Raw genomic sequence first — 20,889 nt, forward strand, 5'->3', positions numbered from 1 at the left:
AATTTAGGGAATTGGCCGACGATTCTTCATAACTTCTTCAAGGGCATTGAGATATCTTTGGGGGTGGTAGGAAAACTGGGGGAGTTGTTTGGCCTTAAAAAGCCCACACCAATTGCTGTAGTCTCTAATGTCTGTCCTGACTGGATTCAGCTGAAAGTTCCTGAGAAAAGTTCAAGCAGGTCAGTTCGGCACGTCTGATGATGAGACTCACCAAAGCTATACACTCTGTAATATACAAATCTCAAAACAACATTTAAGTATCATCAAAATATCTGTATGGATTATATCAGTCTCTGTAACTTGTACAAACTGGTTAGGTGACATTTTGTTCTGTTTTTGTTTTATTCTCTTGAATATAGTTCTTCTACAGGTCTCCCTCTATCAATTCTGATCCATGTAGCTCTGAAAGATGTCTAGAGCCTAATCACCTTTTCTAAAACTGCAAAGATAAAATATTTTTCCCAAATCAGTGTATCCAGAAACTTCAGTCAGCAACCAGAAAAGCTTGTATGTTGTATTGTTTCCCAGAGAAATAATATAACCACAAAACTCAAAATCATACCCATTTTGAAAATTAAAAAAATTCAAAACAAATGATGTAAACTAAAATACCGCATGAGCCTATTCTTAGGCTTTTTCTAATTTGTCATACCAAGATATTAACCCAAAATTCCTGTGGAGCCCACAAAGAATATGAGTTTCCTGCAGACTACATATACTATCTATTTGTTATGCTTTCTACTTGGAGCCTCAGACTTCTATTTATTAATCTTTTATAATATCTACTTCTTACGCTCTCTACCTGGAGTTACAGTTTTTTATTTTTCTTATCTTAGTTCTGAACCACAGCCGAAATTCCCATGCAATTCAGACAAACTCTGTATATAAATCTACCCTAAAATATATCCTAAAAGCAAATAAACCAGCCTTTGGATTAAATCATACTCCAATCAACATTGGCCAAGGCAGCAGGCAGCTCCATTTTCTGGTTCTCTGACTCAGAGCTATGAGCAGAGAGTCTGCTTGTGTTTCTTTGTTCCGAAGTATCCTACTTGGGTTCCCTGCTTGAGTCCATGTGACTCGTCCCACTGCCATCTTTCTCTCACTTAGTATATAAAACTCTCTCAGGCTGGTAATCTTAAATTTCTAGTGGATTCTTGCCTAACACATTGGATCATCACCTGCAGTGTTAAATAATTAAAAAATGAAGCACTGTCCCACACTATCGTCATCTAATATTTAACCCTGCGGTCTTGAAATCTTTCCACTGGACTTGCTAAGTTACCATGGCAGGTTGCTAACACATTAGCCCCATGCATCCAAATTCTGGATGCCCTGTACCTTTCTCTTGAACTCCGGAGAGACACTGTGTGAAGGAAAACACCACACAAACTTAGTTTAGAAACTACAGGTAACTCAATCGCTGGGTGCAACTATTAACATCCTAATTAGTAAGCCATACTAAGTTAAATCCTCTGGTGGCAGATCCTGGGGATCCGCCATCTAACGGGGGGGGGGGTCTAGTTTGTTACATTTGTTACATCTTCAACCCCAAGCTCTCTCTCTCCTGTCCCAAAACCTTAAGTCTCCTTTCTCCTCCTCTTTCCACCTCCGACCTTTATTCATTAGGGGAAGGTCCTTGCCACAAACGGTAACCTAGAATTCTGACATTTACAACAATGTATTTGAAAAGGGTCTTGACTTATGGTTTCTTTGATCTGCTCCAGAAAATTCAAGAAATAGTAATTTTATTAGATGATAAAATTTGAATAACAAAGTCTGTGATCTAGACTAGACCGTGGTTGCTCATAATCGGCTCTGAAATAAGCTATAAATCTCTTAGCTCCGTTGATATAAAGTTCTTATTTTAATTTTGTGCTAGTTTATTCCTTTGTTTGACTTTTTGTTTGTTTGTTTGTTTGGTTAGCTGTCTGGTTAATTGCATTAATAATTATGGGACCCAAATGTGGAGACTCCAGAATGATTTACTTCGTACTACCAGACTTATTTATATCAGAGGCAGATATTAGCTGGACTCTTGGGTCCAAGTATTCTTGCTGCCTCCTCTGATGTGTGTTCATTATTTATTTCTGGGTTTTAGCTCCTTTAGAGGAATTTTAATCCAGTAGCATGATTACTCTGGCAAGGGATCACATCAAAAGATGTGATCTGCCTGGAATGAAGGTAAGTTATACACATTTAATCCCTATGGTTAAAACACTCACCTTTAATACCTCTGGCTGGAGTGTACACATGCTTTTAGTACATGCCTCTAATCCCAAACAATGAGGTCTATTTGAGAGACAAGGTTACTAATCAAGAAAGATTTGGTCTTAGCCATTCGAATTGGTATAAGGTGGAATCTCAGGGTCATTTTGATTTCCATTTCTCTGATCACTAAGGACTTTGAAAATTCCTTAAAGTGTTTCACATCCATTTGAGATTCCTCTGCTGTGAATTCTCTGTTTAAATCTATACCTCATTTTTCAAGTGGGTTGTTTGGTTTTTTTTTTTTTTTTTTTTTTGGTGGTTAGCTTCTTGTGTTCTTTATATAGTTTGGACATTAGCCCTCTATCTGATGTTGGGTTTATGAACATTTTTCCCAATCTATATGTTGCCGATTTGGACTATCGACTATGTCCTTTGCCTTACAGAAGCTTTCCAGTTTCTTGAGGTCCCATTTATCAATTCTTAATCTTAGAGTGTGAGCCATTGCAGTTCTGTTTAGGAAATTTCTCCCCGTGCCAATGAGTTCAAGGTTCTTTCTCACTTTCTCTTTTATTAGATTCAGTTTATCTGTTTTTATGTTGAGGTCCTTGATCCAGTTGTACTTGAGCTTTGTGCATGATGACAAATATGCATCTATTTTTATTTTCAACATACAGACTAACAATTAGACCAACACCATTTATTGAAGATGCTCTCTCTTTCCATTGTATTTGTCAGCCAATCAAGTATCCCTAAATGTGTGGTTTTATTTTTGGGTCTTCAATTCTATTCCATTGATCAACATGTCTGTCTCTGTCCCAGTACTATGCAGTTTTTATCACTATTGCTCTGTAGTAGCACTTGAGTTCAGGGATAGTGATTACCTCAGCCCTTCTTTTATTGTTAAGAAATGTTTTCACTATTCTGGGTTTTTTGCCTTTCTAGATGAATTTGAGAATTGCTCTTTCCATGTCTTTGAAGAATTGTGTTGGAACATGGATAAGGATTGTATTGAATGTGTAGATTCCCTTTGGTAGGATGGTCATTTTTACTATGTTAATTCACATGTTGGTGAAGATGTGGAGAAAGGAACACTCTTCCATTGTTGGTGGGATTGCAAATTGGTACAACCATTCTGGAAATAAATATGGAGATTCCTGTGAAATTTCGAAATAGATCTACCTGAAGATCCAGTTATTCCACTCTTGGACATATAGCCAGAAGATATCCCACCATGCCACAGGGACACATGTTCCACTATGTTCATAGCGGCCGTGTTTTGTGATAGCCAGAAGCTGGAAACAACACAGATGTCCCACAACAGAATAATGAATACAGAAAATGTAGTCCATTTTCACAATGAAGTACTATTCAGCTATTAAGAAGAAGACATCCTTAGTTTTGCAGGCAAATGGATGAAACTGAAAAATATTTTCCTGAGGGAGGTAACTCAGACCCAAAAGAATGTGCATTGTATGTACTCAGTAATAAGGGAATATTAGCCAAAAATGTACAGAATACCCAGGATACAATCTCCAGAACTGAAAAAGTTTAACAACCCAAAGGGCACATGAGAAGATGCCTTAATCCCACATTGGAGGGAGAAGAAAGCAATCATAGGAGTGGGGAGGGAGAGAGATACCTGGTTGGGAAAGGAGACAGAGAGGGGAAGAGGAGGGTAGGATCAGGTGTTGGGTATGGAGAACAGGACTGAAGTCCTGAGGGCCAGCAGAAAAAATGGAAACAGGTAACCTCAGGAGGTAGGAAGTGGGGGAAACTTTCAGAATGTAACAGAGGCCTGGGAGGTGAAAGACTCTCAGGACTATAAAGGACCTTAGATGAAATGCCCTACAGTGGGGAGAGGGAACTTGTAAAGCCTGCCTCCAGCAGAAAGACAGGGCATCAATTGGGGATGGGGTTGCTATCCTATAGTCAAAAACTCTGACCCATAATTGTTCTTGTCTGAAAGAATTGCATGGACAAAAATGGAGAAGAATCTGAGGAAAAGGATGTCCAGTGACAGGCTGAAAGTAGGCTCCAGCTCAAGGGGAAGCCTCAAGGCCTGATACTATTCCTGAGTGCTCATGGAAACGGGCCTATCATGACTGCCCTCTGAAAGACCCAAAAAGCAGCTGAAAGAGTCAGATGTAGATATTTACACCCAACCAATGGACAGAAGCTGCTGACCCCTTGGTTGAATTAGGGAAGAGCTGGCAGAAGCTGAGGAGGAGGGTGATCCTATAGGCAGGCCAGCAATCTCAACTAGCCTAGACACCGAGATCTCTCAGACACTGGACCACCAACCAAGCAGCATACCTCAGCTGATATGAAGCCTCCAACACATATACAGTAGAGAACTGTATGGCTCTGGACTCAGTCAGAGAAGATACACCTAACCCTCAAGAGATTGGAGGCCCCAGGAAGTGGGAAGTTCTGGTGGATTGTGGGTGTGTAGGTTGGAGGGCATCCTCATGGAGACAGGAGTGGGAGGAGGAATGGGACAGGGTGGTCAGGGTCAGAGGGTGGACAGGGAAGGGAATAAAATCTGGATGTCCTGCCTCAACATGCATGCAGAGATAAAGATGGAGCAAAGATTGAGGAAAAGGCCAACCAGTGACAGATTCAACTTGAGATACATCCCATAGGAGAGGGCCAACACTATTAATAAGAGAAAAAGAAATGATTAAATAATATTAAACAAAAAAAGATTTGACAGAATGAGTCAGAGATAGGTAATGCCCAACTCTCACAAGAACAGGCAGAAAAGAGAGCCTACTTAAAGAGTAGTGAAGGAGAGGCAATTCAATCTGCTCGGTTCACAGCAGTTCAGTTCTGAGTAGTATAGTTTTAGGAACTTCAGTTGAGTGCTGTTGAGCTCAGTTTAGTTCAGAATAGAGTAGTTGATTTCAGAAGAGTTCAATTCAGCTTGTAGAACTCAGAGTCAGTATTTCCAAGCAGAGAAATTCAGTCGGAAGCCAAAGGAACCCAATTTACATCAGTCAGCTTGGATAGTATTTTGAGCCACAACAGCTGAGTTGAACATCTGAGTTAAACCACCCATCTGGAGTTCAGAATGAAAGAGAAAGCATGCATTTCTTCAGCAGTAAATCTTGAAAGCTGGAATATTCTAGTCCTAGGTTAGCAGAGTGAGGCTGGAATCTGTAGCCTTCAAGGTTTTGGCTTGCATACGAATAGATTGTGTGGAAGCTAGAAGCTTCCAGGTCAAGGCCCAGAGGTAGATAGAAAGACTCTAGACTCAGCTCAAGCTGAGTATTTTCACAGCTTTTGGAGGGCTCTCATTGCAACACTTCATATAAGAAAATAAAGGTGACTTGACATTTACACCTACAAGCTGTTCCTTGATTTGACAAATGATCCAATATTTATTGTGAGTTTTTTTTAGAGTCTTCTGTGTTAAATATATTTTGGCTTGCTTTCAAAGTATTTGGCTTAAGTTGTCGACTTTATTTGTTTTCTTTGAAAGAAGTTTGTTTTATGACTATTCAGTTCATGAAGTTTCTGACATTCCATCATTTTTCTTTAGAGATTCCTCCAATATTTAATTGAAAAAAAGAATAAAATATTTGGAAAGATGTATTTGGGATTATAGATAACTTTATTTTGTTAAGTATGTTATTCAATCTGTACTTTTTTTAAAAAATAAAGATAATGTGGCTTTAAATCTCCCCGAAGAAGTGACATTTATTCATTGTTAATTTGCTTATTTTGTACACTTAACTGTACATCCTAGGGAAGAGAATAAATTTAATTTACATAGAATCAGCTTGCTTCAGTTGGAATCTAATAACAGCTGGAGAAGAACTGATAAAATTGGCAATTTACAGATTAGCAAGATCCCTTGAAATAGCTAAGTTGAAAGAATTTTAAAATAACTAGAAACTTAATTTAAAATTTAAATACTATGTTAGAATAAAAGATATATTCTGATGAACCTGATTGTCATCAGCATACTAATAATTTAAATTTGACAATAAAGGAAATTATGTTTATAGTCTATTCTAGGATAAAATCTAGAAGAAAAGATATCTCATGTTATACTAAGATTTTCCATTTGTAAAGGCCACTCTGAACTTTAATGTCCATACCCATACTTGAGTATATCTTTCTTTCTCCTTAAATGTTTCTCTTCTAAACCTTACTCTTAAATGTATAGTAAAACATCCTTAATAAAATCTGTTTCAACCTGGCTAAGTGTAAATCACTCTATAAAGTACTAGTTTGGCTCCAGTAAAGGTCTATAAAAAATTCTGGGAGCTCATCAGACCAATGATAATTACATTACAGATCTATGTCTCCATCCCTTACATCAGCCATATACGAAAATACAATAGATATTAGAGGTGGATGGAGAGTAAAAATGGATGGGGATCAGATGTGGGGAGAACAGGAAAGGGGGCAGAAAAGGGTTGGGAGAAAGAATTGGTGAGGGTGCATCTCTGGGACATGCCAGGAACCAGACTTCTGGGAGTCTATGAGGGTGATCCTAGCTGAGACTCCTAGGAACTGAGGCTATGAAGATTGAACTGACTACTTCCTGTAGTCAGGTGGGACTTCCAGTGGAGAGACAATATCTTCTACCCAAATTTTGTCCTGTTTCAACATGTGTGCAGGGATAAAGATGGAGGAAAGATTGAGGAAATGGCCAGTGACTGACCCAACTTGAGATACATCCCATAGGAGAAAGCCAACACTGTTAATAACACTCTGCTATGCTTGCAGAGAGAAACCTAGCATGACAAACTGTCTTCTAAGAAGCTTCAGCCAGCAGCTGATGGAAACTGATGCAGAAACCCTATCCAAACAATATGCAGAGCTGAGGAAGTCTTGTGGAAGAATTGAGGGAAGGATTGAGGAACATGGCGGGGACAAGGACACAACAAAAACCTACAGAGTCAACTAACCAGGTTCCATGTGGGCTTAGAGAGACTGAAGCATCAACAAAGAATATGAAGAGGCTGGACCTATGCCCCCTACATATTTGTAGCAAGGGTACAGCTTGGTCTTCATGTGAGTCTCCTATCAATTGACACTGGGGCTGTAACTGATTCTGTTGCCTGCCTGTGGATACCTTTCCCCTAGCAGGGCTGCCTTGTTGGGCCTCAGTAGAAAAGGATGTGTTTAGTTCTGCTGCAACTAGATGTACAATGGTGGTTTCACACCTATGAGAGTCATTCCCTTATCTGATGAGACAGAGATGATTTTTCTATGCCTAATATCATCTGTATTTTATCTATACATAGAAAATCATATGAAATTTTACTATTCCTTTTATTTTATTTTTGTTCTTGTTACATTCTTGTACTTCTTCCACTTTTCTTCAAGCCTATGGTATGTCCTCTCCTTGATCCACTCTGTTAGTGAGATTTCTCATGGATATTTGTATTTAACTTATGCTTTTTTCCTTACAGAATTTCAGTATGGATTTTCTTCACTATTTGTATCTATGTTTTCAATTCAGATTTTATTATCTTTCATCTGCTTTCGCTCTTTATTCAGTTGTTTGCATTCTTAGTCAAGTAAGTATGCTTAGGTATAATGTTTCCAGCATTATTTGTGGAGGAAGCTATCTTTCCTAAAGTGTATGTTTGGGGCACATTTATAAAGATCGGTTAGTTGCAGCTATGTCATCTTAATGAAAACCCTCTATTCTATTAAAATTTTCTACATATGTAAATTTTATTGATGGTGCAGTGCTTTTGAGATGGATTTGGTAATGTTACCTCCTTTTTTCATTATGCTCAGGATTACATTGACCATTAAAGCTTGGTCCATATTTAGTCTGCTTTCATTTACTTCTGTGAAGACTATTATTAGAATTTTGATGTATGTAATTTTGATTAAATAATTATGTCCATAGAATTTCTGCCAGACCCTTTAGCACAGGATCATATCACCTTCAAAATGTAATAATTTTGCTTTATTATTTCTATCCATTGAGTATATAGATGGTACCCATTAGACTTAGAGCGTTCTAAAAAAAAGCAAAATGCTGGGAGAGAAACATGTTGTGGAAAATGGGGATATTATCATGGAGAAATGAAATTGGATATAATTGCATTTCATTGAATAAATGTATGAAATACTCAAGAATAAAAAAGATATTTTTATTTTTAATTATTGTTTGGGTTAAATATATTTACAATATTTCTCCTTAAAATGTATGGACTATTATTTCACTGTTTAACTGTTTATGAATATATATACATATATATATATATGTATATATTCTATTGGTATGCTTGATGGTGCTCCTCCCTGGGGATGACAACCTCTCCCATCTCCAGTTTTCCCCAGTTGCCTATAGTTCCTGCATAGGCTTGAATCCTCACGGGTGTTTTCCAATTTACTTTGGCATGTCCATTCTTGTACCATTTTTCAGCTAACATGTGGACAATTGTGTAAGTAAGGCTTTACAGTATAGTCTCTAACATTACCAGAAGAGAAAATCTCACAGCAAACTCTCAGATCCTGTGGCTCTTACAGTCTATCAGCCCCGTTTCCTACAATGTTCTCTGAGCCTCAGATATGGGACTGTATTTTAGATACAGTTACCGGGAATGGGCTTTACAACTCTGTATTTTAATTGAGTGTGATTTTTCTGTAGTGGTCAATTTCTGTTGCAAAAAGACCTCTCCTTGAAGAGGGATAAAGAGTACACATAATCTGGGTGCATAAGTAGACAAACCATTTTAAACTGAGTATGCCACTACAGAGACACAAGAAACACTCTACTCTGTAGTGATGTAATGGGAAACAAGCTCACTTTTCAGAGAATGGTTCAGATATCATCTCTACATTCACTCCTAAGCAGCTATGATGAAGTCACTTCCTTTCAGAGATATAGATTTGACATATCTGAAAACAAGTTAACAGTTTCACTTACCTCCTTCTTTCATGAGACAGAAGCAAGTAATAGAAAAGAACATGGCAACCAGGAATCTCATGTCATGTCAGAGCATGCCAGCCTAGATTATGACGACCATGCTCAATGCTTACAAATTAGATAATACGTATGTTTAAAAACCTTATTTTCCCTTTTAAAGCTCACTTAACCTGTATGAAAAGCAAAATTACAGAATAAATACAGGCTCATAAAAGACGATAATTTACAGTGCTAAATATAAACATAGAAATTAATCACTATTTTCAAATTTTAAATACAATGATTTGACAATACCTATTCAATTAGGATTAGGGAAATGTTTCCCAGGAAAACACAAAGGAATTTGTATGTTAGAATGATATTCAAGTGGAGAGTAAATGGCTGGTTTACTAAATGTACCATGCTCATCTTACTCTAGTGTATGAGACAACACAGCAACTAAGCAGCTTCATCAGGGACCCCTGGCTACTGTGCTGAAATCAGTGACAAAGTGTTCATCAAAGTATCCCAGAGTTGTGTTGTTGACAGTGAAGGTTGATGAAAAAGTCAAGAGACATTCAGATACCTCCTGGACACAATGTCAAGTACACAGGTGAGGAAAGATGATCATAGACCTGCTTGCAGCCTCACTACTCAGTGGGTCATAGAAACACAAAGGCCTGCCTGTCACCAAGCAGCAAAGCTCAGTTAGACCTACCCACTGCCATGCCAAAGACACAGGATGGGAGAGATGCCCAAAGACCTACCTGCCACCGTTTTGCTCTGGAAGGCCATAGGCATACAGAAGACTAGCTGGCACTGTGTCACCCAAGCTGGCTATAGACATACCTAGAACCCTGTTTTCAACCACACCATATGACGCAGACAGAGGAGGTCACCCACATGTCCAACAGCCACATGGCCCACCTATAGTGGGAACCACTATAATGTGAAAGTGTATGGTGGACAGATGGGAGAGAAAGAGAAACAGAACCCTTTGAGCCTTTTGAAGGGAGATGGAATTGGAGAGGAGAGAGAGGGGGAAAAATAGCCTTTGTGGTAGCCAGTCCCCCCTCCTGAAGCCCTGGTGAAGTCCTACCCTCTGAAAACACTGTGTGCCATGTCTGAGACCCTTGCTATGCAGCAGCTATGACTCATGTTACTAGTAAAGATCATGGGGTTGCCATGGTCTGGGTACCCAGTACCTGATACCACAGGGTATCTAAGGGTTATGCTGAATTGGCCCACCCTTCACAGATGCTGTGATCTTGAAAACTGGCCCCATCTTGGGAATACAGCCCCTTTACCTCACCTGAGGAGTACATTGGAACTGGCCCTGGTGGATGGGAATTAGCTGAACTTGACCCCAGGGAAAGAACATGGGAGTGCTGTTCTGCCACTCTTCTGCCATAAATTGTACAGGCCTGGACGTGTTGCCTACCTCACACTCAACTCCTCAGCAGATGTTATGAATACAGGAGAGCCACCCTGCCATTCATCTGCCATGAGATGGTCTGGGTGCAGTGGTGATGCTCAGTAGTATTACTATTTTAATAAATCCCTGCACAGGGTTGCCACTCATCTCAATGGTTTATGTTCCCAAATGAAATACACATACATGGCCTTTAAATTTGAATATGCCTTAAGCAGAACAATAGCTGGGCAGCTGCCTACCCTTCTTGTTGTTAGACTCTACCTCCCACCAATATTCCAAGTTACTATTTACTAATTTCTATGTTCCACCAGAACTGCGCTTGACCCAATTGAACAGCACTTTGAACCATGAGTTCTTGCCCCCTTTACATGGTAGCTTTGCTTCTCCCTTCTGCAAGTTACTACCCTTATATGGTGGCCTTCATGTTGCATTCCTTCCTCCTCCTCCTGGTCCCAAGCCCAGGAACCTTAAATCCTGTCTGTGTCTCTCCCCAAATAGTGGCTGCTGACATCTTTATTTACCAATCAGAACTAAGTGGGGCAGGTTCTCGGAAGCTATGTGCAGAACCTTTCATGCAAACTGTTTGGGGGAACCAAATTAACATTAATTATAAGCAATTATAGTGCCCTCACCTCCTTTCAGTTCCCTGCTACCTGAGAAGTCATTTGAGATGACCCTAGCCAGGGTCATGAGAGTGGATGAGCTGGCCTTGCTCCTTGCCACTTGGGAGAATGGGCCTGCACCTAGTCTTGGCAGCACAGTAGAACTGGCCCTATCAGAGGTTACAGAGTTGAGCTAACCAGGTGGGCATTAACCTGGAAGAGTAGTCCCTGCCACTTATCTGATAGCTGACTCGAGGTAGAATATGTGAGGTGGTAAAGTCTTTGCACTTCTCTGCCTTCTGCAGTCAGATGCACTCTCCCTGAGGGCAATAGAGAAGGAAAGATGGTTCTGCCCCTCTATGGTGGGAGAGCAAGCCCTGCACCTCAACTTGGCAACACAGTTGAGCTGATCCTCATGAAGAAGGCAAGGTTGAGTAAGCTCAAAGGTTGAAAGAGCTGGAGAGTTGGCCCAGCCCCTTGCTGGCTGTAGCACTTCAGAGAGTGGGTCCTACATCTAACTCAGCAGCACAGTGGAGTTGACTCTAGAGGCATGGGTGTGGATGACGCACCTTGAGGTTCTGGAGCCTGAGTGCTGAGTCTTCCTGGGATGAGAGTGGGGGAGTCATAGGATATCTTCATAGAAGCAGTGTTAAAGAGCTCCCCTGGTGGTGTAGCTAAGGGAAACCAAGCAGACTGATCTGCTCAGCTAAAACCCAGGCCCAGATCAAGTGCATTAAGTTGGTCCAAGCCAAAATCTACAATATTTGTGAACTGTTCCTGCTCTGCTGATCCAAAGCTGCAGTATCTCCACAAAACAAGGCAACAAGATAAACAGGAAATTCCAAGTGTGGAACCAATACTGATGGTGCCACAGAATCAAGAGCACCCGAAGGAGACCAATGACTCATTGCATTGAACATTTTCAAGTAAAATGTATGCACAGGGTGGGTATATTTTGGGATAAGTCATATCATATGTTTGGTTTCATTTATTTTGTTTGGTCACTGGTTAGTGAAGACATTATTTTAGGGGAGATGACAAGAGAAGATGGCAGATATATGGAGATGGCAGATGCCTAGGATTCCAATGGATATTGTGAAATTCACATAGAATCAAAAGAATTTTTACAAAGAAAACAAAACAGCAATGTAGTAACTATCTTTAAGAAAACTTACTTACTGTCCACCTAACCATAAAGCTATTCTAACAAGCTGTCTACTGGCTATGAGTAGCCTTGTGGTAGACATGCTTCAGGTGGGTGAAGGGTCATGGTAAGGCAAGGCTCTGAGACACAGTGCCAGGTAAAATATAAATTTGGTGTTCAAGCTTTGCCAAGGAAATAATGGCAGGAGGAACCAGATGTTTAACTTACCTCCCTGGAACCTCTGGCATGCTTAGCCTTTTAGATGCCACCTGTGGAAAATCTCACACTTCACAAGGGTTTCCATAACGTTTTGGAGCCTTGAGACCATATGCCAATTTTAGATAGTTTCTTAGAAAAAAAGAATAGATTTGAGTCATAGTATCTTCCTCACTAATTAGAGATAATTTCTGTTTTCATCCTTCACTGTAAAATTCTTCTTAAAAGAAAATGGGACTTTAAATATAAATGATGTAGTGCGTGACTGTCGGGTGAAAAGTTTTGAAAAGCTGTCAGAAATTTTACAAATAGAACATTACTCCACTCAGGCATGACCCCATGAGCCTAGATTCGGGATACAGAAAGAAGGGCTCTGAGAATGAATTCTGTCATGTAGTTGTGCCAGTCACTCCAGGGATGGGTACAGCAGTTACTAACAGCCCACACAGGGGTATTTTCTTCCAGAACATTCTGATATCCATTTACTTCATCATTTTCCATAAATGGCATGTCAAAGTCAATCACAAGATCCTGAACTCAAACTTTTCTTCTTTGATCAGCATCTCTAGAATATTTGTTGAACTCTACATGTTCTTGTCCCTCACAACACTAAGATCAGACTAACTAAAGAAGTTAGTAGATTCTATAAAAGGTTTCCTCAAATTAGCTCATAACATTACATATAATATCACATAACATTTTTCAATACACTACCTCTAGGAAATCTATGTCTCAATAAACTTGAGTGCTGGAACTCAGTAGCTTTGTTAGAACCATTGACAGATCTTTTGCAGAAGTGTTTTCTCTGAACTAAGTCTTATGTAATAGTATCACTAAAAAAAAATCTAGAATACCAGAATTCTCCTATATTTTTAATCTTGATTTTTATTCGTGACAACTTGTTAATGTAGTAATCTCTCTACTGAAGGCAATTCTGTGAACAGAAATCAGACTGTATGTTGTCCAACTCCTTCCTCAAATCTAATATAGACTGTAGAATTCAATCTCAAACTGCCTGCATCTAGAAGGTAGAAAAGTTTTAATCTTTAACACAGATTATTAATAGAACCATGAAGTTGCAGGGAGTGGACTCAAAAGCACAAAAAGTGAAGAAGAAGAAGAAGAAGAAGAAGAAGAAGAAGAAGAAGAAGAAGAAGAAGAAGAAGAAGAAGAAGAAGAAGGAGGAGGAGGAGGAGGAGGAGGAGGAAGAGGAGGAGGAGGAAGAGGAGGAGGAGGAGGAGAAGAAGAAGGAGAAGAAGGAGAAGAAGGAGAAGAAGGAGAAGAAGGAGAGAGAAGGAGAAGGAGAAGGAGAAGGAGAAGGAGAAGGAGAAGAAGAAGAAGAAGAAGAAGAAGAAGAAGAAGAAGAAGAAGAAGAAGAAGAAGAAGAAGAAGAAGAAGAAGAAGAAGAGGGAGAAGAGGAAGAAGAAGAGGAGGAGGAGGACGGGGAGGAGGAGGAGAAAAAAAGAAGAAGACGGTCATTACAGAAAAGAGAGAGGAGAATGTGGTTTTTGGTGTATCTCTGGAACATATTGAGAAAATTGTCTACTCAAACTTCATCGTTCACACTTCAAAACACTTTTCATATATGACCCTTGTTAGAAAGGGGAGCCAATAAAAGACTGACATTACAAAACATATCTATTTCTTCGTTGACAGTGTACTAAATACTCTTAATTTTTATTACTTCAGCCCCAGACATGAATTTTCTCGATGATGAATTATTCTATACCTAATCATCATCATCTCATAGTTATTAAACCCAGATACAATATTTCTTCAAATGAATCTCTAGGTCCCGAATATCCACCAACATACTAATACTAGTTTCCCACGATGCTCGGTTATATCTAAGGAATATGGCCATTCTCTAACACACAGCCTCTTCATATCAGCCTAGAAAGGCTATGATGCAAAGACAGAGTCTATGTTTCCACTGTTTTGCAAAACCTCTTTTCAAGGAAAAAAAATGCTTTCCTTGTCTGCCCCAGGAGGAAGTTTCCTTATCACATGTACCTCACCCACACACAGTGTAGACAAACAGAGAAGAGATAATACAAGGTACTTGGAAAGAGAAAACCACAGGTGTGCTTATGTAGAAGTGGGGGTACCCTCCCATTAGTACCTGGTTCCCCCTGCATTGGGGTATAAAGGCAGGCTTTCCCCCAGAGCTCGCTACCTTTTGCCAAAATGAGAGCACTCCTGTTCCTGGCCCTTGTGGGAGTTGCTGGTGAGTTCCATGCCTTAACCCAGGTCATGCCCTTCCTTTTCCAAGAAGCCATGAACCCCACAATCAAGACAGGTTTTCATGCCATCTCTATGTCAAAGTACTCTTTCTTCTTCCAGTGGCAGCTCTGCTTCCAGCCTTTCAGGGTTCTCTGTAAGACTAAAGTTTCTTACACCTTTCAATCTCATTTAGTTATCAGAGAATATTGAAAGAGGAAGGCTTGAGGAGGGTACAGGAAATAAAACTGTATGGGCCAAAAAGCTTGGAGATACCTCAGCCCAGGTTGTCTTTACAGATAAAAGCAAACCTTGAAAGTTGAAATCTTCATTCAACTGGAGACCCTATCTTAAAATTCTTAATTCATGTGCCTGGGACTGTGATATCATATTGGGAGGGTAATTTTGGTACCATATATATTTTTAAAATACCCAAGTGACTTTGAAAATTATAAATATGCAATCAATAAAAAGATCAACAGTCTTCAACATTAACATTACATCCTTCTGTCCTATGGAATGACTACTCTCTACTTTCCTTAAAATTCAGATTTAAGCTGGAAAATTGTGGGAACACAAAACTCTCTATACTCAGAATATTATCCAAGATACTTCCAACCATCATAAACTCTTTGAAATCTCTGATAGCCAATAGGATACATACAATGAATAAGGGAATAATTAGAGGATTAGAGGATTAGAGAATAAGAAAACCATCTCTGCACCCTATTCCTATATGCTGCACATCATTTGACATGCCCCTGATAACCTATCAGAATGTAGTAAACTACAGAGTACGTGCCTATTGTCATGCAGTGGTGGGTAGAGCAGTGCTGCTGTGAATATCACTGTAAAGAGGGAACTGAGAGCTGGTTTGTTTGTGTCAGACCTGAACATGCTTCCGAATCAGCCAGGTCACGATTTGAAAATCTAGGGAGAAAACAGAGAGAGTGAATTCATAGCACGTTGGGAGCTGCCACAGTTGCACAGATAGAGATATTCTTATTACACACTGGACTAGGTTAATTAAAGTATGATTTAGTCCTATGGCTACTAGGGAAACGGTGTTACCTTCTTATTTTCTATACTTGTATTCAGTTAGGACCCTAAGTTAGCTGAAAGCTGAGAGCCCACCTGCCAGAACCTTGAGGAATTGGGTTCTCAGTGGTGTCCTTGTCTTTATTCAAGTTGCTTTCCCTGTGGATGATGATGACAAGATAGTTGGAGGATACACCTGCCAAGAGAATTCTGTCCCCTACCAGGTGTCCCTGAACTCTGGCTACCACTTCTGTGGAGGTTCCCTCATCAACGACCAGTGGGTGGTGTCTGCAGCTCACTGTTACAAGACGTAAGTGATGGACCCTCACTGTACAGAACACACACTTGACTTTTCTAAGGGCAGAGTATGAGATTGGGAAAGAAATGACCTGATACAGTGAATGGGAAGAGTCACAGGAAAGAGATTAATTATTTCATGAGTTTGAAGAGAATAAGATATAGAATAGGAAGGCCTCCACACCCATAAATTATCCAAAATACATAGTGTATAGATAAATAAAGCAAGGAAAGTTGATTGTAGGATAGAAAGAATCGAACATGAAGTCACAAGAACTTTTCACAAATAGCAGTCCTGGTGATAAACTAGAGTTTTCAGTGAGTATGGAAAATCTGTAAAGATTTTAAAAACTCATGTGCTGCTGTGAATATCACTGTAAAGAGGGAACTGAGAGCTGGTTTGTATACCAGACCTGAACATGCTTCCGAATCAGCCAGGTTATGATTTGAAAATCTAGGGAGAAAACAGAGAGAGTGAATTCATAGCACGTTGGGAGCTGCCACAGTCACACGGATAGAGATATTCTTATTACACACTGGACTAGGTTAATTAAAGTATGATTTATTCTTTGCAAAGCCACAGAAGAAGAATGAAGACCCAAGGAACTATTTTGTTTATAAAAGGTGGAGGGACAGGAGGTTGATGAGCAGTCTACAACTACAGTCCTTTAACTCAATCACATTACTTGTCCTTGAAACAGAAAGAAATCAGGTCTCACAATGTGACTTGCCCTCCACACTTCTGTAACCTTTGTGATATCAGACAAAGCTCCTCCCCACTCTAAGATTATTTAACAAAAAAGTGATTAACAACTCTGAAGTATTTTCAATAATGGAGAGGAAGAGTATAACATGTTTCTCTTCCCAACAGCCGCATCCAAGTGAGACTCGGAGAGCACAACATCAATGTCCTTGAGGGCGATGAGCAGTTTGTCAATGCTGCCAAGATCATCAAGCATCCCAACTTTAATGCAAGGAACCTGAACAATGACATCATGCTGATCAAGCTCTCTTCCCCTGTGAAACTCAATGCTCGAGTGGCCACTGTGGCTCTGCCCAGCTCCTGTGCACCTGCAGGCACTCAGTGCCTCATCTCTGGCTGGGGCAACACCCTCAGTCTTGGTGGTGAGTACAGCATTTTATCAACTTCCTTCGCAACTTTCCAGAAGTATGCAAGGTTCTATACTGAAACCATGGGCTTCGAAAATGCAAAACCATCGCAAGTAGCCAATAACACTGAGTTATGAAGAGTGTACAAGAGATGTATGCACAAAAACAACCTTGTTTCCAGCATGTAAACAGAGCAGATGAAGAAGGTTCTATTATTACTTCCAGAAAGGACATCAATAATGACTATTCTGGGATCTAAGTTTCTTGCTGGGACTTAATATCTTGAAGAATGTACCAGGTTCCCTAGAGTTGTCTAAACTAGAATGCCAATGGCTAGCCTCCCCTGAATCACATTTCTTTCTATTCCTTTCCTCAAAGTGAACAACCCAGACCTGCTCCAGTGCCTGGATGCCCCAGTGCTGCCTCAGGCTGACTGTGAGGCCTCCTACCCTGGAAAGATCACCAATAACATGATCTGTGTTGGCTTCCTGGAGGGAGGCAAAGATTCCTGCCAGGTAATTGGCTCCATTCTCACAAAAATGCTGTCGTTTTTCCTAGGATTGGGGTTGGACTGCCCTAGTGTATGAGGCAGGGAGTTTCCTGTAGTAGTTCATGGAAATGTGAGGAGGGCTATTCTGGAGGTTATTTCAACATGTCAGCAAGAGCAGAGGGTGGGCTACCCTAGGGAGTCATAGCATGGCTAGACTGGCGTCTTCAGAGTAATGTGGTCCTTTCCCATTATGCCTCTCCCTTCAATACTGTATTTCTCCTTCCCAGGGTGACTCTGGTGGCCCTGTGGTCTGCAATGGACAGCTCCAGGGCATTGTCTCCTGGGGCTATGGCTGTGCCCTGAAGGACAACCCTGGTGTGTACACCAAGGTCTGCAACTATGTGGACTGGATTCAGGACACCATTGCTGCAAACTAAGTTTCCTAAATCTCCTTGAAGTCACTGTGCCAGTAAAGTTGATTTTTTCCATTAGTTCCTGTGTCTCTGATCTCTTTATCCTTTTGTCTGTGTGAAATATACTCCTATTTGAACTCATTTCTCTTTATTATTGAAATGTTGCTAGCTATATACATCTTCAAATATACTGCATGTAATAATAGTTCAGCTGCAGTTGAAATGAAAAAATAGTAATAGGATCGATTTTTTCTTCTCTTTAAAAGAACATTTATGAGAACTTTGATGCTAAAATATTTCTAATAGTTTTTCATACTTACATTTGTTTCTTTTTCACTTGCGAAGTATTTTGTTATTTTGATACACATGAAAAGTATAGAGAGTTGAGATACAAAAAAGCATCAGTTTGGCCCTAATGATCCCCAAAGTTCAGGATTGTGTAAGGAAATTACCTGCACATTTTAAAAACTGAATTTGCACACAAAATAATCTGAAAAAGTCTTTATTAACACTGATCAAGAGTGATGAGGTTCTTGAAATTTTTCATTGGAGTTGTCCAAGGGTTCCTCATAGAAGAAAGAGATTACACTGAAGGGTCCTCATGTTGGTTAAAAGTATGTTCTCCACCCTACATACTCATGGCTTCTCAATAAAGCAGCCATGTAACCTTATCACCTGAGAGAAGTAGCATTGATGTGTTTCCTAACAGCATTCCCATGGCTTTTCCTTGCTTCTAAAGGTTCCAGGGCAGCCAATGTTGCTTCAAGAAACACATTCTTTAGCCATTTCTGTGTGAGGTTACAGCAATCCTCATTCTTGACAGCCTTCAGATCCCACTCCAGCTTGTCAGCAGTTTTCAGGGTAATAGATTTCACTTTGTTCTTGGCAAGTTTCTCAATAGTACAAAGGTCATCTCTGAGACCCATTTGAGTTGCAGCAAGTAAGAAAGGAGTCCTTGAGCAGTGGTGAGTTGTCTCAGGTACCCACTTTTCTTTCACATTTTTGAATGAGGATGGAGAGACCACTGAGAAACATACTAGAAAAATAAGTCCATAGAGTTGTCTTCATTGGAATGTTGATGGCTAGCCTGGTCTGAATAACATTTCTTTCTTATCCTTTCCTCAAAGTGAACAACCCAGACCTGCTCTAGTGTCTGAATGCCCCAGTGCTGCCTTAATAACTTAGCAGTCTTTGTCATAACCTTCTTGCCCTGGAATATCAAAAAGTCCAAGAGTGTATGGCTCTCCATCAATCATAAGAGTGACTATATAGTTGTTGAAAACAGTCAGTATATATTTTGCTGGAATCTTGTTCATCATATAGGATATCAGTAGACATATTTTATCAATAGCACCATCACTGACAACACAGCCCTTAATTGTCTGCATTATGGAAAAGCATTTTACTGGGCTACATGTAATTTTTAACTCAATACTTTCATGAACATGTATGTTATTAAGGAATAAATAACATGAACTTTAAATGGGAGATTTTAAATTAAAGTTTCCTTCAAATGTAAGGTAATTCATAGGCACCATGGCTGGATGGAGTTGTTGGTGGCCTCCCTCTTTTGGAGAATTGCATAGCACTTTCTGGTATCATGAAAACTAATTCTCAGTAAGTAGGTATTCAGGTCAGTTTGCCTTAGGGGCCTCTGGTCCTGTTTCTGAAATACATGGCGTCTTCAACAAAGCAATTGCTTTCTACCTCTTGTGGGGCAAATGATTGCAGTAAGCAATAGCACATAATAATGTTTCAAGAGTCTCTGGTACAACCCTGAGAAACAACTCAAAAGAGGGCTTTTTAAAGGCAGGGTATTAGGCTTTTCTTAGATGGTGTTTGGTTTTTGGAAGAAATATTCTTAACTCAGAGAAGAAATTTCATTAACTTGATTACACACACACCACACCACACACACACACACACACACACACACACACACATATATATATATATATATACATATACATATACATATACATATATACGTATCTTATGGCTTATTAATTTCTTATAAAATTTTTAGAGATCCTTACTGTCATTTTACCCTTCTGTTTTCTTCTTCTATGTTTATCTCCTTGGTTCTTTTCTGACTTGTCATTTTTCTCATTTCTCCAATGAAATATTTTGTACTCTGTTCTTCCTTCTCCATTGCTCCTCCATTTTCCTATTCTGGCACTGGCTCCTTTTTCATTCCTAATATTTGGCTTTTTTTACTGTTTTTGGTTTCTTTTATTTGTTTCTCTTCTGAGTTATTCCATAATACATACTCATATCTTAAGATCTGTAGGTAGGTGTTCCAATGAGTAATAATATTTGTCATTTATAATTTGGGGTCTGGGTTAGGATATTTTCCAATGTTCCATTCATTCACCTGAAAAGTTCACGATTTCATTTTTATAAGTGATTAATATACCATATTATCCACCATTTCACTATGTATTTATCTAGACATTTAGATTTTTCCATTTCCTACCTCTTATGCCTAACCTGGCACTAACTGTGACTCTCTTATTGAATGATACAAACCTGAATAACAAAAGAGAAAGTATGGCTGGTACTGAAAACCAACAAAATAGCGAAAGCTAGTGAAGTCATTTTGAAGAAAAACTATGACCCCTCCTTTACTAAACCAGGACAGTATTAAATATTTGTCCTTATTCCTACAGTTATGTGTAGTCCTCAGTTTGCATATAGAAACTTCTCTTTGTAACAGATCAGGAACATTAAAAAATACCATAACCAATAAAAATGTGGACTTATGGAGATCAATCCTAGTAGATTTGTTTACAAAACAACTCTTGCCCTGATGACTTTGGGAACATTGTGGAGA

The 20,889-nt window shown here is 39.5% G+C and overlaps 1 protein-coding gene and 1 pseudogene across 1 annotated transcript; one reads left to right on the top strand and one right to left on the bottom strand.

Annotated features, from left to right (window-relative positions):
- The first annotated feature begins 14,658 nt into the window (after positions 1–14,658).
- Prss3 (serine protease 3) lies at positions 14,659–18,133 on the top strand. Its single transcript, NM_001108626.1, is given in 5 exon segments — positions 14,659–14,715; positions 15,897–16,056; positions 16,915–17,168; positions 17,532–17,668; positions 17,931–18,133. Coding segments are annotated over 5 exon segments (741 nt in total). The 5' UTR covers positions 14,659–14,675; the 3' UTR covers positions 18,081–18,133.
- A 594-nt stretch (positions 18,134–18,727) lies between these two features.
- On the bottom strand, positions 18,728–19,444 carry Cdc42-ps1 (cell division cycle 42, pseudogene 1; annotated as a pseudogene).
- Between the last annotated feature and the right edge of the window lie 1,445 nt (positions 19,445–20,889).

Source organism: Rattus norvegicus, chromosome 4 (assembly GCF_021556685.1).
Source record: "Rattus norvegicus strain SHRSP/BbbUtx chromosome 4, alternate assembly SHRSP_T2T, whole genome shotgun sequence".
NCBI classification, from domain to species: domain Eukaryota; kingdom Metazoa; phylum Chordata; class Mammalia; order Rodentia; family Muridae; genus Rattus; species Rattus norvegicus.